Here is a 13,344-nt window from a genome sequence, read left to right as displayed (position 1 = left end):
TGTGGTCTAACCGTAGTAAGCTATAAGTACTGCTTCTGGAAAGACAGGAGACAGTAAGATGACAAACAGAGAAACATGGAGAAAGTTCTACCATTCCATGTTGCAGAAACAGCAAATGAAAGAGTCAGAGTTTGGAAAAACATGACTTATCCATAAATCTATTCCATACTGCTACATATTAGAATCTATATTATATTACCAAATATGTACTTTCCAAACTTCAGCAATTCGAGGACCATTTAAAACATTATGGCCATACCTATGGGGCTCCTGTGTGGCTCAGTCAGTTAAATGTCTGACTTTTGGTACTGGCTCAGGTCATGATCTTATAGTTCATGATCTTATAGTTCAAAAGATCAAGCCCCACATAGGGCTCTGCACTGACAGCATGGAGCCTGCTTGGAATTCTGTCTCTCTCTCTCTCTCTCTCTCTCTCTCTCTCTTTGCACCTCCCCCTAAATAAATAAATAAATAAAATAAACTTATTTTTTTTTGCTGTACCTAGATGATGTATGTATCAGTATTCACATAACATCTTAAAAATATTATGTTAAAAACTTTTTTCTTAAAACTCGCTAATTTTTACTTGAAATAAAATTTGGTGACTGTAAAAGGTCCGTGGTCATGTGTGTGGTATACAATGAAACTGCAGCCATCGAAGTCAGACAGATTCAGGATGAAATTGTAATTCCGTCATTTATTAACATGTGATTTTGAAAGTTCCTTAGCTTCTGTGACTTTTCGTTTCCTCCTTTACAAAGTACCTATAAAATACCTTCCTTGAACAGGCATGATGAAGATTCTATATAATAGATGCCAGGTCTGTCCAGACCCAGCAAAGTGCTCTGTAAATGGTCAATATTATGTCATATTTAGATAGAAATTCTTATTCCCACGACTGGAACCAGTGTGACAAGGAACAAGGGAATTAAGAGACTTTTCAAAGGTTCAATAGATACATCTGAATTCAGTGGTGTTTTGTTTTGTTTTGTTTAGGAAAAAAAAAGTTAAAAATGTTGCCTCTTCAGGGCACCTGGGTGGCTCAGTCTGTTAAGCATCGAACTTCAGCTCAGGTCTTGATCTCACAGTTCATGAGTTTGAGCTTAGCATCAGACTCTGTGCTGACAGCTCGGAGCCTGGAGCCTGCTTCGGACCTGTGACTCCCTCTCTCTCTGCCTTTGTCTGCCTCTCTGTCTCTGTCTCTGTCTCTCTGTCTCTCTATCTCTTTCTTTCAAAGATAAATAAACCTTCAAAAACTTAAAAATATTTTTTAAAAATGTTGCCTCTTCATACTTAGAGTAAATCTGTGAATACTGGGTCATCCCACATCCCCGAGCTGGATTCTATATGTTTTAGTCAGAATCTCAAACATCTGTCAACTTGGCCAAACCAGAAACCGAGCTAGTGGCTGTCAGCACACCGTACCTGTGAGGATCTCAGCTGTGCGTTCTGTCATTTTCTGAATCACGAGTCTCACGGTTCCACCCTCCAGGCTCAGCAGCAGGGTCCCCGAGCCCTCAGACAGCTCTGTGGACAGAAGCAGACCATCCTTGTTCCATGTTCGAAACTGGAAACTCACTGAGAGCCCATCAATTTGGGGGGTGCCGGGCAGCAGCAAATAACTGCTGCTGGAGTTGACAAATGTGATGGGAACAATTTGTGGTTCGGAGCAGGAAAAAGTGACATTGCCCTGGAAAACAATAAAAATCAAACATATAAAAGCCATTTTTTATTCTGCAATCTGACAGCTGATATAAACAACCACCTGATGCTGACCTTAATTTCAGGATCATTCCACATTCAGCTGCAAGATCTTAAAGGGAAAGAAATACGTCGCCTTTGTTCAGATGTTGTTCAGATGTACCTGCAAGACTATTCCCACTCCTGTTTTCTGGAGTGTTATCTTCAAGAAGGCCATCAAAGATGCCAGTTGGGGTAGGGGGTAAAGGGGTAAGCATCAACATTTTCTAAGGAATCAGACAGGAAAGCACTTACACTCATCCACTGAATATGTACCGCAAGTCAACCATGGGCCAAGCAGGGGACAAAGTTTAGAGAGACACACATGAAACAAGTCTGTTACAATGTGGATGTGCTAAAAGAAGGACACGAAAGGTCCCGGGGGGGGGGGCCTGGTAGAAGAAATAACTATACAAGCAAAGGTTTCACAAGGGAAGCGATGCTTTCCTGGAAGGAAGCGGGGGAAGGAGAGAAGTGAGTGTGCCCCGCCAGGCTTTTCAGCAAATAAATGGCACATTGTGTGGGAAGGTTTGAATATAATAGCAAAATGGCATACCTGGGGATTACAGGGAACTTGTCATTTCTGAATATTATATGGGGCAGGGAGGGCCAGGGGCCATGGAAGAGGTCAGACCAGAAAGATAAACAGGTAGAGTTTATGTTTGCTAAGTTATCATTCAAGTTTAGAAAAAATAAAGTGACAGCCACCTGATTTCAAGCTATGAAGATTTTCAGCAGCATGGGTTGCGGGGCGGCGGGGGGCAGGGGTGGTGGGAAGACTAGAGGTGGGGAATATGAAGTGTGCATAGACTAGAACCAGGAAGACGCAGAAGAAGATTACCCTTTGCCTAAGTGAGGGAAAACTGGTCCATGTTTATTGGAGGATGATTAGAGGATGTGTTTACATCAGGCAGTTACAGGAAAATAAAAAAAAATGTTCCAGAGTCACTTCTGCTCGGTCAATAAAGAGAGAACCTGGGATACCTTATAAATTGTGAATAAGTGTTATGTTATGAAAGCCATTTGGAATTTGTATTGCAAACCCAGCAGCCAACCACATCTTAGTTTCTATCCATACCATTTGTCTCTTTTAAACTCCAAACTAATCTCCACAACAAAGCAGCAGCCTTATTCAGGTAGCATAACATAATATTCTCATCTAAATAGTCATGGACACATCATGTTTCCTGCAAATCTTTCCTTTCAAGGCCGTGAATGGTCTCTCTTTGCATGATGCTAGGTTCAGCCTTCTAAAGACACTTTTACAGGCACTTACACACAAAAAAAGACAGCGATTTCCAAAAGTGGGGGGAATGCCCTGCCTTAATTGGCCGCCTGAGTTCACCTTTCCACTAAGGTGGCCAGATAGGGAGGTTAGATACCTGGGGCAGCCCCCAGTACCAGAGCAGGTGAATCATTCAACTCCCAAATCCCCATAGTCCAGGAAGACATCCCTAGATCCTAGCCAGGCCTCCTAATGATAGTCTTACATTTCTGAAGGCAAGCAGCAGTCTCTAAACACTGCTACCAATAGCACGTTTCTGAGGGTCCGCTCATCAACCATGCCGCTATGAGCATATTCTTGCACTAATCATTTGTTGTCGTTGTTTAGATGTTTCCTCCTCTTTGAGCTAGATCTCCAGAAGTTAGTTAATGGGTCAAAGGGTAAGGCCTTGATATCCATCAAGAAATTGCCTATGGCTCACACTGCCCACCACACCTGGCAATAGACTAAGCACTCAACCATGTTATCTCATGTGTTCTGCATGGTAACACTGCCTCCATTTAAAGAATTCACAAACCGGGGCACCTGGGTGGCTCAGTTTGTTAAGCGTCCGACTTCGGCTCAGGTCATGATCTCGCGGTCTGTGAGTTCGAGCCCCGCGTCGGGCTCTGTGCTGACAGCTCAGAGCCTGGAGCCTGCTTCTGATTCTGTGTCTCCCTCTCTCTGACCCTCCCCCGTTCATGCTCTCTCTCTGTCTCAAAACTAAATAAACGTTAAAAAAAAAAGAATTCACAAACCAGCTTCATGAAGGAAGGTAAGAAGTTTAACAAAAGCCACCTGCCTCCTTAGCAGGGGCAACGGGACTCTGTTTGTCTGCTTGTCTGACATGGAAGGATCTCCTTTCAGCCACCATCTTTGATATGTTCTTTCTCTGTACCAGGTACAACCATTCTAAAACTTCTACCCATTTGCTCATGATATCCATTGTTTGAATTTGCACATTTTAAAAATTTCTTGTGGCCTTCTTTTCAAGAATGAAAACATCCCCACTGATGGCCGACTGACCGAGGCAAAGCTGTCATTTTGGAAGGAGCAAAATCACAAACACTCCTCTAGCAAAGTTCAGAGATAGCAGTCCTTTTCCTCCTCTTTTTCTCTTCCTGAAGTCAGTATCCCTCCTCTGGTAACAAATTTGCCAGAGGAAGACTGTACCCAAAGTTGGAGGCTATGCAGAAAGGGGAACAGTTGGGGGGCAGTGATGGGGTGGAAGGTAGAAGAGTAGGAGGTCATACCAATGTCCCTGTTCCTCCACTGGTTTACAATCCGATGTTGAGCTCAACCCAAGCCATCCTCTGAGTGTTCTGTGGATCCACAGACATGGGGATGGGGGCCTAAAGAAACTGTGATTCTCCTCTGATCTGATCAGTTCATTCATATCTGACAGGTCTCCCTCAGACTCGCTTCATCTACTCAGTGTCCAATGGACTTCAGCTCAGATGCTTCTGAAATAGGCAAGGGGACTCAGCAAGCCTTGAAGGACACTCAAGTGTCCCGGCTAGTCTCTGGTAGCAAGAAATTCAGATAAATGCCTCAGGGATTCTCCCCAGTTAAGGTAAGGCCATGTGCAGTGATCAACACTGTTGACATGCTCGGGGAGCGGGACAACGTTGAAATGCTTTGAGGTGTCCCTGGTTCACTACAGGTCACACTCCTCCACAATCCTTCACACTCTCCTCGGTTGCCCTTGCCCTGGGGCAGCTGCGTGAGCTGTCCAAAAGCTCCCTGCTCTTAGAGCACAGCCCTGCTCAGTTCTCTGACGGCAAGTCCAAAAACAAACAAGTAGGAAAGAGATGGGAGTAGACTGGAAATGCCTGCAAGTGAGTGTTTCCAGCTCAGCTCCCCATGCCACAGCTGCCATGTGCCATTTCTGCGTGTAATCCTGTCTCAGTCATGCTTGCTGTTGGCAGAAATGCCACAGTGTTGAGAAACATCTATACCAAACCCCACCCCCATCTCCCCAGTAGGGAGAAAGAAGAAAAAATCAGCTAAATGCACAAGTGCTACTTTTGAAGTCAGCATGGATTATTTCATCTTTCTCAATAATGCCATTTGTGACTTTGGAATCCTTCTCAAGGCAGCATTTGAGGGAGTCCCCGCCATGATTTAGAAACAGCATGAAGGAAGGCAATTCACTTTAGAACAGTGTCAAAACAGAAAGTGGCTAAAAGTCTACAGATTGTATTCTACCCCTTCGATCTATCAATTCAACTTTCATTCCATCTCCCTCCCCACCGCCCTGCCAAGAAAGAAACTCCATTTCTCAGACTCTCTACTCCACTGGACACTGAATTCATTGGAGAATTCAAGAACCCTTCATGATTTCTCAAGCACTGTAAACCAATGTGCTTACACATAAGTTATAAATGTGATCTTAATCCTTTGCATTAGTCCTTAAATGTACATTTTGACTGATAAGTATGGAGCATGACATGACACAGGAGTGCACTGTGGCCAAATCTTCACAATAAATCGGCCAACCCTGGCTCTGTAGATGAGATTAAAAGGAAGTCAGTAACACTGCCACGGGTCCCTTTGCCCCCTCCCTAAGTTACAAAACCTGCGGTGTCCTTTATTGTTCAAAAAAGAAGTCACTCTATGTTGAAGAGGCTAAATCCTTGGTACCTGATGTATTTCTCCTGGCAACTCCACCATGTCCTGATTGGATGGTGACCCTCCAGAGGCTGCCAGTCAAGACTGTGGTAAGGCCTCCCCAAGGCAACAACTGCAAGAGGGAGCTGGAGCCCCTGAGTGGGGATCTCACTTTGTCCCCAGGATGGCGGTTCTTAGTGCCCTGTGCTTTCACGTTCATATAAGCCCATCCTCCAAAAGGTAAGATACCCAAAAATGCTGGAACCAAGATACAGCAGGTAGCTGTCCATTAGAGACCCCCCAACAATACCTATGTTTCTTCTCAAGGATACACCACGTCTTTTCTTTAAAATCCTTAAAACACAGACGTTCCCACCCCACCTTTCTTACACAAGAGTGATCTCTGCAGATGGAACACTGAACTTTGAAACCCTAAAGATCTGTTCATAGGCCATACTAGAGAGACTTCCCATATCTGTGTAAAAACAGTGTTTCGTACCATAAACAACAAGAGCTGGCACTGAGCTGTCATGAGCAGCTTTATGGGCTCCTACAGATGGTCATGACTTGAAACCCAAGAACCAAGTTTGTGTCGGTGAAGAAAGCAAACTCTTTTCATTGATTCATCCTCCCCAAGGAGGCCCTCCATCCAGAGGGCAGAGAAGAATCTCCACATCACTAATTGCTACAAAGAAGCAGTACATGATCTCACACAAAGGAAGCCCATCCTAATCTGGAAGGTTACGACAGGCTTCCTCAGGGAGGCGACATTGGAATTGAGATTTTACAGAAGCAGAGGAGAACCAAAGTGGAGAGTAAGGAAAGTGTTGTTATCTGAGTACAGCGGGAAAGCATTTGCTAAGGCTGGAGGCAGGAAGGTGTGTGGCATAGTCAGGGACCTACAAGAAGGTCAGCTGACTGCAGTTCAACAGCCAGCATGTCAGCAGGCAAGATAAAGTGGAAAGGACACAAAGAGACACAATCGTGTAAGCCTTTAGACCATGTTGAGCTACTAGAACTTGATCCTATGGAAACAAGACAATGGAAAGGGGGTGAAGGGGAAACAGCTGTAGAGTCTAGGATAGATGCATAGTCATATTGTGCCTCAGATGCATCCCTCAGGGGGCTGTCCTTAGTGAGTGGAGTGTACTGTGTGCAAAGATGAGAGGTCAAGAGCCATATTTCAGGAAGCTCTCAATCACAGTTAGTAGACTACAGCAGTGAAGTGCTTGTGGAGAGCTCCATGGAGAATGGCAAAGGGGGAGAGGGAGAAAAGCAAACAGGCATTTTGTAGGTCAAATTGATAGGAGGTGCTGTGCCGGGTGAAGGGGCAGGGAGACCAAGCATAGCTCCTACTCTCCTCCGCTTGAACAACAGACTTCAAGTAAGTAAGAGCAGAGATGGCCCTTAACTGCTGACTGACTGCCACCTGCCATGGCTGTCATTCACCCCCAGTAGAGTGTGAAGACACACTGACAGCAAACAGAAGTCCTCAAGTTGACCCATCCAATCAATTTGTATAGTTACTACGGCAACTGCCCTCTAAACACATTCCATGCCTTTCTCCCTCCACCAGGAATGGCTTCCTCAGGCATTGGCACCCGACTTCCCACTCCCTCCTTCTTGGGCCACATATCTGAGCCCCTTCCAGATCCCTCCATCCACAAGGTGGCTGCCATCTCCACAAGCTTTCATTGGTCTGTGTACCATACCATTTATCTACATATTTACACGTGTGTTACCATACATCTGTTACATCTCTTATACTGCCTTGTTGTAATTAGCTACTCTTGAATACCTGGCTAGGCTTGACGCATTAATACATTTGTAATTGGGTACAGAACATCTTCCATTGAATTCTGAGAAGGAAGTAAAACTGTTCAATTTAGGGAGAAATGGCTTCTTGTCATAAGTATTTACTGGAAAAAACACATATTCTGTCTGATCCTTATTTTTGGCTACTGTACCAGGATAATAGTAGAGGGTTGACTTAGGATCAAATGAGGACATGAGCAAGGTGCCCAACATTGTTCCTAATGGTGCTTTTCTGCTTTCCCAGGTCTGCCACTTTCTTGAGTGATCTGAGGTAAGTCACTTATATAGTCTTAGTTTTCTGTTTTGTAACCTAAAGCCTTTGGCCTGGATGGTTCTAAGGGTCCCACTGCTTCCCATTCCTAGGATCTCTGAGATGGAGTACACCCACATCCTTATCATTTGTCCTCTTTAGAGGGGGGGACAGGAGTCATTTGGATGATTCCTATTGTTGGCATGAGAAGTGCAGCCAAGTGTTTACATTTTAAAATACCTTTCTTTAGAATGATTCAGGGCATAAGGAAGGACACCTCGTCCTTCTACTAATTCTTCTAACTGCAGGGAAGAAAGCACAAGCCTCCAGAGAGGATGATGTATATTACAAAAATAGTAAACAGAAAATGATTGTGTTTCATATTTTTAAAAAGAAGCCCAATATTTTGTTTTATTTATGTTTTTAAAAATGAGGCCCAATTTTGGGGCATCTGGGTGGCTCAGTCAGTTAAGTGTCCAATTTTGGCTTACGCCATGATCTCGCAGTTCATGAGTTCACACCCTTTGTCAGGCTCTGTGCTGACAGCTCAGAGCCTGGAGCCTGCTTAGGGTTCTGTGTCTCCCTCTCTCTCTGCCTCTCCTCCACTCGTGTTCTGTCTCTCAGAAATAAATAAACATTAAAATTTTTTTTTTAATTTTTTTTTTCTCCAACGTTTTTTTTTATTTATTTTTGGGACAGAGAGAGACAGAGCACGAACGGGGGAGGGGCAGAGAGAGAGGGAGACACAGAATCGGAAACAGGCTCCAGGCTCTGAGCCATCAGCCCAGAGCCCGACGCGGGGCTCGAACTCCCGGACCGCGAGATCGTGACCTGGCTGAAGTCGGACGCTTAACCGACTGCGCCACCCAGGCGCCCCAAAAAAATTTTTTAAAAAATTAAAGAAGAGGTCCAATTTTTAAAACCATACTTCACATGATATAACAACCAACTGACTGACTATTCCTCTCCTTAGTTCCCTCAACACAAAAAGCATCCATAAATACTTTACAAAGAAAATGCTGGGTTAACATTTCACTGCACCAGGATTTATGGTGTTTAAAAATTTCTTGCAGATAATAAAATAGGTGAAATTATCTGTAACCTGCTTAGCTTGGTGCTGATCCAAGGGATATACAGTGAAAATCAGAAGAAAACAATGAGCGAGAACACAGGTGCTGAACAGCTACCCCCTTTCCAAACGAATCCCCATCATTCTGCCACGAGATCAGAAGTTAGTGAAAAGCTGACTGAATTCCAAATAAAACCCATCCAACTAAAACCCTTCTTCCCTGGTGGAGGGGCCTGTCGAAAAGGAGATCTTACAGTAATCTCATAATTACTGTGGTCTCCTGATGACCTGTGAGTGAGGAGTGTCTGTACCTTTAAGTCTTTGTCATGTGACCACGGAATGAATCTGATGAACTGTCACACACAACACTTCTTGTCCATACAGAGGGACAAACTTCAGAAGATGCTGTTCTGTCATGGACACGGTGGAGGAAACACCATCAAGGTCTCAATGTGAGTATATAATAGATGGAACAGACTGAAACGCACTGAATGATGAGCTAATGGTCTCTGGTTTGCCACACATTGATGAATATGCAGTCATCATCTTTTTCCCATTGGCCACTGGGTATTTTAGCCAGGACTCAGACAGCACAAGGCGAAAATGCCATGGTTCACCAAGGTAGAATAAGGAGCTAACAAAACTGAGAAGAAAGACATGAACAAATGACTTAATCTGTGCCTATTTCACAGCTGTATTATTGAACATAATCCTATGCTTATTTTAGATGAGGTCATGGACGTACATGACATGGTTCAGATCTTAGTAGCCCAAGCTACCTGTGCCCGAGTTTCTACCTAGGTGTTGCCTTTACCTTATCTCTCTGCTAAGGGATCCACTTTGTTTCAAGATAGTTCCTTACTTGTGTTGGCTGCACAGACCACAGGTTATGGCTAAAGGGGCCACCAGTGATGGAGTGAACATAGGCATTTTTCAGTTGTGGGCATTTTCTTCCAGTCAAACTTTGGCCAGTGATGACTGGCACCATCGTTTTCTAGTTGTCTTGATTTGATAAGTGCCTTCTTTCCTGACACATTTCACTACCCAAAGACCTCTATTCCTGCCTGTGATAGTGATTCAAGCCATTTGGCTATTTTGTGGAAGGCACCAGAAAGTTATCTCCTGCTGCTTTAAATTACGGTCTCAAAGAAGTCATAGATACAAGGCATGAGAGGAGCCTGCAAGGCCAATGGCCTCTAACTCATTCCCAATCAGGCTGTTTGCCACTACTCCCTGAGTCTTTTCTAGGACTTCATTCCACCCACTAAATGCTGCTCACTACCTGACAGTAAGTCCCTCACCTGGCCTGGAGTCAATGGGGGAGAGGAGGACTGAGGAAAGACACTTGCCAGGCCCTAGTCTGGGATCTACTGGCCACCAGGATGTGCAATGGAATGGAGGCAGTTGGGATACTGTGGTCTTGAACCTTGACAGATGATTGGAATGGTCCCCCATGGAGGTGGCAGGGAACTGCCCCAGGGCACACATAGTTCACTCACCCCCCTAGGGGCAAGCGCACACTTTCACCAAGCCTCTGAAGTGGGGGTGGGGTGGCGGTGGGGATTGGCTTTAGCTGGAAGGGTGGTGCGAACCAGAAAACCATCTACCAGATATGGGACCCAAGTCTTCTGGCCCTGGGGACACATAGCTGTCACTCATCTGAGAATATCTCTGTCCACCTCTGTCCACCCCTGCAGAAAAAGAGAGGGGAAAAAAGCAGAAAGCATTCAAAGAGTAGACCAGTCTTTATCTGTTGACAAGAAACCTGCAGTCATTGATGGAGGTAGAGTGGGAACAGAACTTGACCAAAGTTAGGATGAGTCTTCATCTAGTCTGGGGAACGAAGCAGCAGTTAGATAAAGGGACTTTGTGAGTAACTAGGGGAGATGGAGATTGGTGACCAGTCTACTCCCACTGGGACTCTTCAAATGTCACAGCCAAGTCCTGGTATGTCCCTTCTTCCTTTGGTCCTGAGTAGAGATGATATGTCAGGAATGGCTGTCTTGCTATACCAGAAAACCAATATTTTTAAAGTTTATTTATTTATTTTGAGAAAGAGAGAGAGAGAGAGAGAGAGAGAGAGAATGAGGGGGGAGGGGCGCAGAGAGAGAGAGAGAAAGAGAGAGAGAGAGAGAGAGAGAGGGAGGGAGAGAATCCCAAGCAGGGTCCGTGCTATCAGCACAGAGTTCAATGTGGGACTTGAACCCACACACTGGGAGATCATGACCTGAGCCGAAATCAAGACTCAGATGCTTCACTGACTGAGCCACCCAGGTGCCACCAGAAAACCTAAGTTCAGACCTCAAGGGAATATAGAGCAAACCTATCCTGAGGTTCTGCTTACCTCAACTGGTTTTAGAGGATCCTAAATGTGCACTTCTAAGGGTTATACTACTGTGCTGAGCTGTTATTTACAAAGCATTTTCATTGTGGGTGTTTGTTTTGTTTTTAATCATCATCCAGACATCACAACACCCTGGTGAGCAAAAAAATACAGCTAGCAGTGCAAGGCTGAGTTTCAATCACGAGGCATCAAACAAAGCCAATCAAGCATTTATAAGCTGGGGGAAAATGATCTTGATTCAATCTAATTTGTGGGGAAAGATTTCAAAGCCAGTTCTTGATTTTCCAAATGAGTACAACCATTTCTAATTTGATTTGTCTGAGAACTCCCAGGACTGACTGGTGTGCTATCAGCAAATGTAGAGGAAAGAATGTTCTGTTAGCTAAAGCTATCTTTCTGATTCACAAACTTAGGAGGAGCAAGAGGCCAAATTTAGGGTTGTTTGTTTGTTTGTTTATATTTAGACAAAGATAAGCCCCTTTGTTTGTTTATTTATGAGAGATGTATTAAATCATTTGCATGGGCCAGGCTCAGTCTTAGTAGCAAGGACACAGCCCAGGAGACAGGCAGGCTCAGAACTTGCTCACCTGGAGCTCACACTGCATCTGGTGGGGGACACCGAATGTGTCATCGCAACTACGATTAGGTGCCAGGAGAGAGAAGTTGAGGTTGCTGGGACAGCATGTGAAATGGATTCACAAAGTACCCTTTGAGTTGGATGACAGGTGGGAAGTAGTGGGAGTGGGAACAGGATTGGTGTGAATGGTGAGAAAGAAGAGGAAGACAATCCTTGGGAAGAAAGTCATGATGCATTCTTGGAATTTAAGGGAGAGGAGATGCTTGGCATTAGGCTATGCAGGCAACATTTTGTTTCTGCCAAAGAAGGCCTTCAAGGATGGAGATCATGTTCCTTGGGTTTCATCTGGGGGATACCCAGGGAGAAGCATCTTTACTATTGAAGGGAATGTCCCATTTGTGGGTGTGCTGGCAGGTGGCTCCCCACATGGCCCTCTTCTCTGGCTTTCCACGATCTGGCTACATGTCCATATCAGTGAACAGGGACCAAGTGAGAGCCACATGCTGCTTTTGGCCTCAGACATCCACTCTTGACTCTGCCTCTCTTTTGCCCCCCATCCCACCCCAAGACTGCTGGCTCCCAATGTCAGCTCCTTGGCTGTGGAGTCAGTGTTAGTTTTCTGCCTGTGTGTGTCTCTGTTTCTGGCCCCATATTCCATGCTTCTTCTCTGTGTCAAAGGTGAATACCCCGACCTGAGTTTCAGTTTTTACAAATAGTGGTGCTTTTCCCCTAGAAACAAACCCTAGGAGAGGTCCTTGAGAACTGCGGAGTAGAAGGGAATGACAGACCCATGACTAAACTGATAACCTCTTACTTTTAAGGTAGAAGATAAAGCTGTAACTCTCCCTTGAACACACTTGAATTTCTATTTCCAAATACTGTACAAAGCTATTTGGAAATATGGATCAAGAAGCTTAAGAATATTAATAATCCTTTTTGACACTTTACTTCCACTTCTAGAAATCTATTTTCAGGAAATCAAACCAAGATTTACACACTACGCAACCATTATTTATAATAATAAACCTGGCTCTAAAATTAAAAGAACAGTTATGTAAAGTATGGTATCTTCATATGACATATTATTTTGCCACCACTAATAACAGTTTTTTATGGTAAGCACGACAATTGCTTTTACTACAACATCAAAAGAAATGAATAGGATACAAATTGCACGTATGAATCAGATAAAATATAGCTGGATAAAAATGTAGGTATAGAACAGAGGCCCCTTTGCTAAATAGTGACTCCAACTGGGTTGTGGAAGTGTGGTGATTTTTATTTACATAATGAATTTTTTCCCCATTTCAAATTTATTTGAAATGAAAAATTAATACTTTTTCTTTTTTTCAATTGTTTTAATGTTTATTTTTGACAGAGAGCGGGCGCGCGCGCATGAGTGGGGGAGGGGCAGAGAGAGAGGGAGACACAGAATGCGAAGCAGGCTCCAGGCTCTGAGCTGTCGGCACAGAGCCCAACATGGGGCTCGAACCCACGAACCATGAGATCATGACCTGAGCCGAAGTCGGACACTCAACCAACTGAGCCACCCAGGTGCCCCAAAATTATTACTTTTCTAATAGAAGTTTTAGTTAAATAGTTGTCCAAGTACTATTGGAAAGTTTTCACGACAATAATATTGTGGATTAGTAACTGCTATCAAAGGCATCAGTGT

The 13,344-nt window shown here is 44.2% G+C and overlaps 1 protein-coding gene across 1 annotated transcript in view; it reads right to left on the bottom strand.

Moving 5' to 3' along the window:
• Positions 1–13,344, bottom strand: part of CNTNAP5 (contactin associated protein family member 5) — a 796,934-nt gene that overhangs the window by 361,428 nt on the left and 422,162 nt on the right. Inside the window, exon 8 of the mRNA XM_047871013.1 lies at positions 1,426–1,690. Coding sequence (XP_047726969.1) covers positions 1,426–1,690 — 265 coding nt within the window. The remainder of the gene's footprint in view (positions 1–1,425; positions 1,691–13,344) is intronic.

Source organism: Prionailurus viverrinus, chromosome C1, assembly GCF_022837055.1.
Source record: "Prionailurus viverrinus isolate Anna chromosome C1, UM_Priviv_1.0, whole genome shotgun sequence".
Lineage (NCBI taxonomy): Eukaryota > Metazoa > Chordata > Mammalia > Carnivora > Felidae > Prionailurus > Prionailurus viverrinus.
The sequence above is the reverse complement of the archived record's forward strand: the minus strand, read 5'-3'. Positions and strand labels throughout refer to the sequence as shown.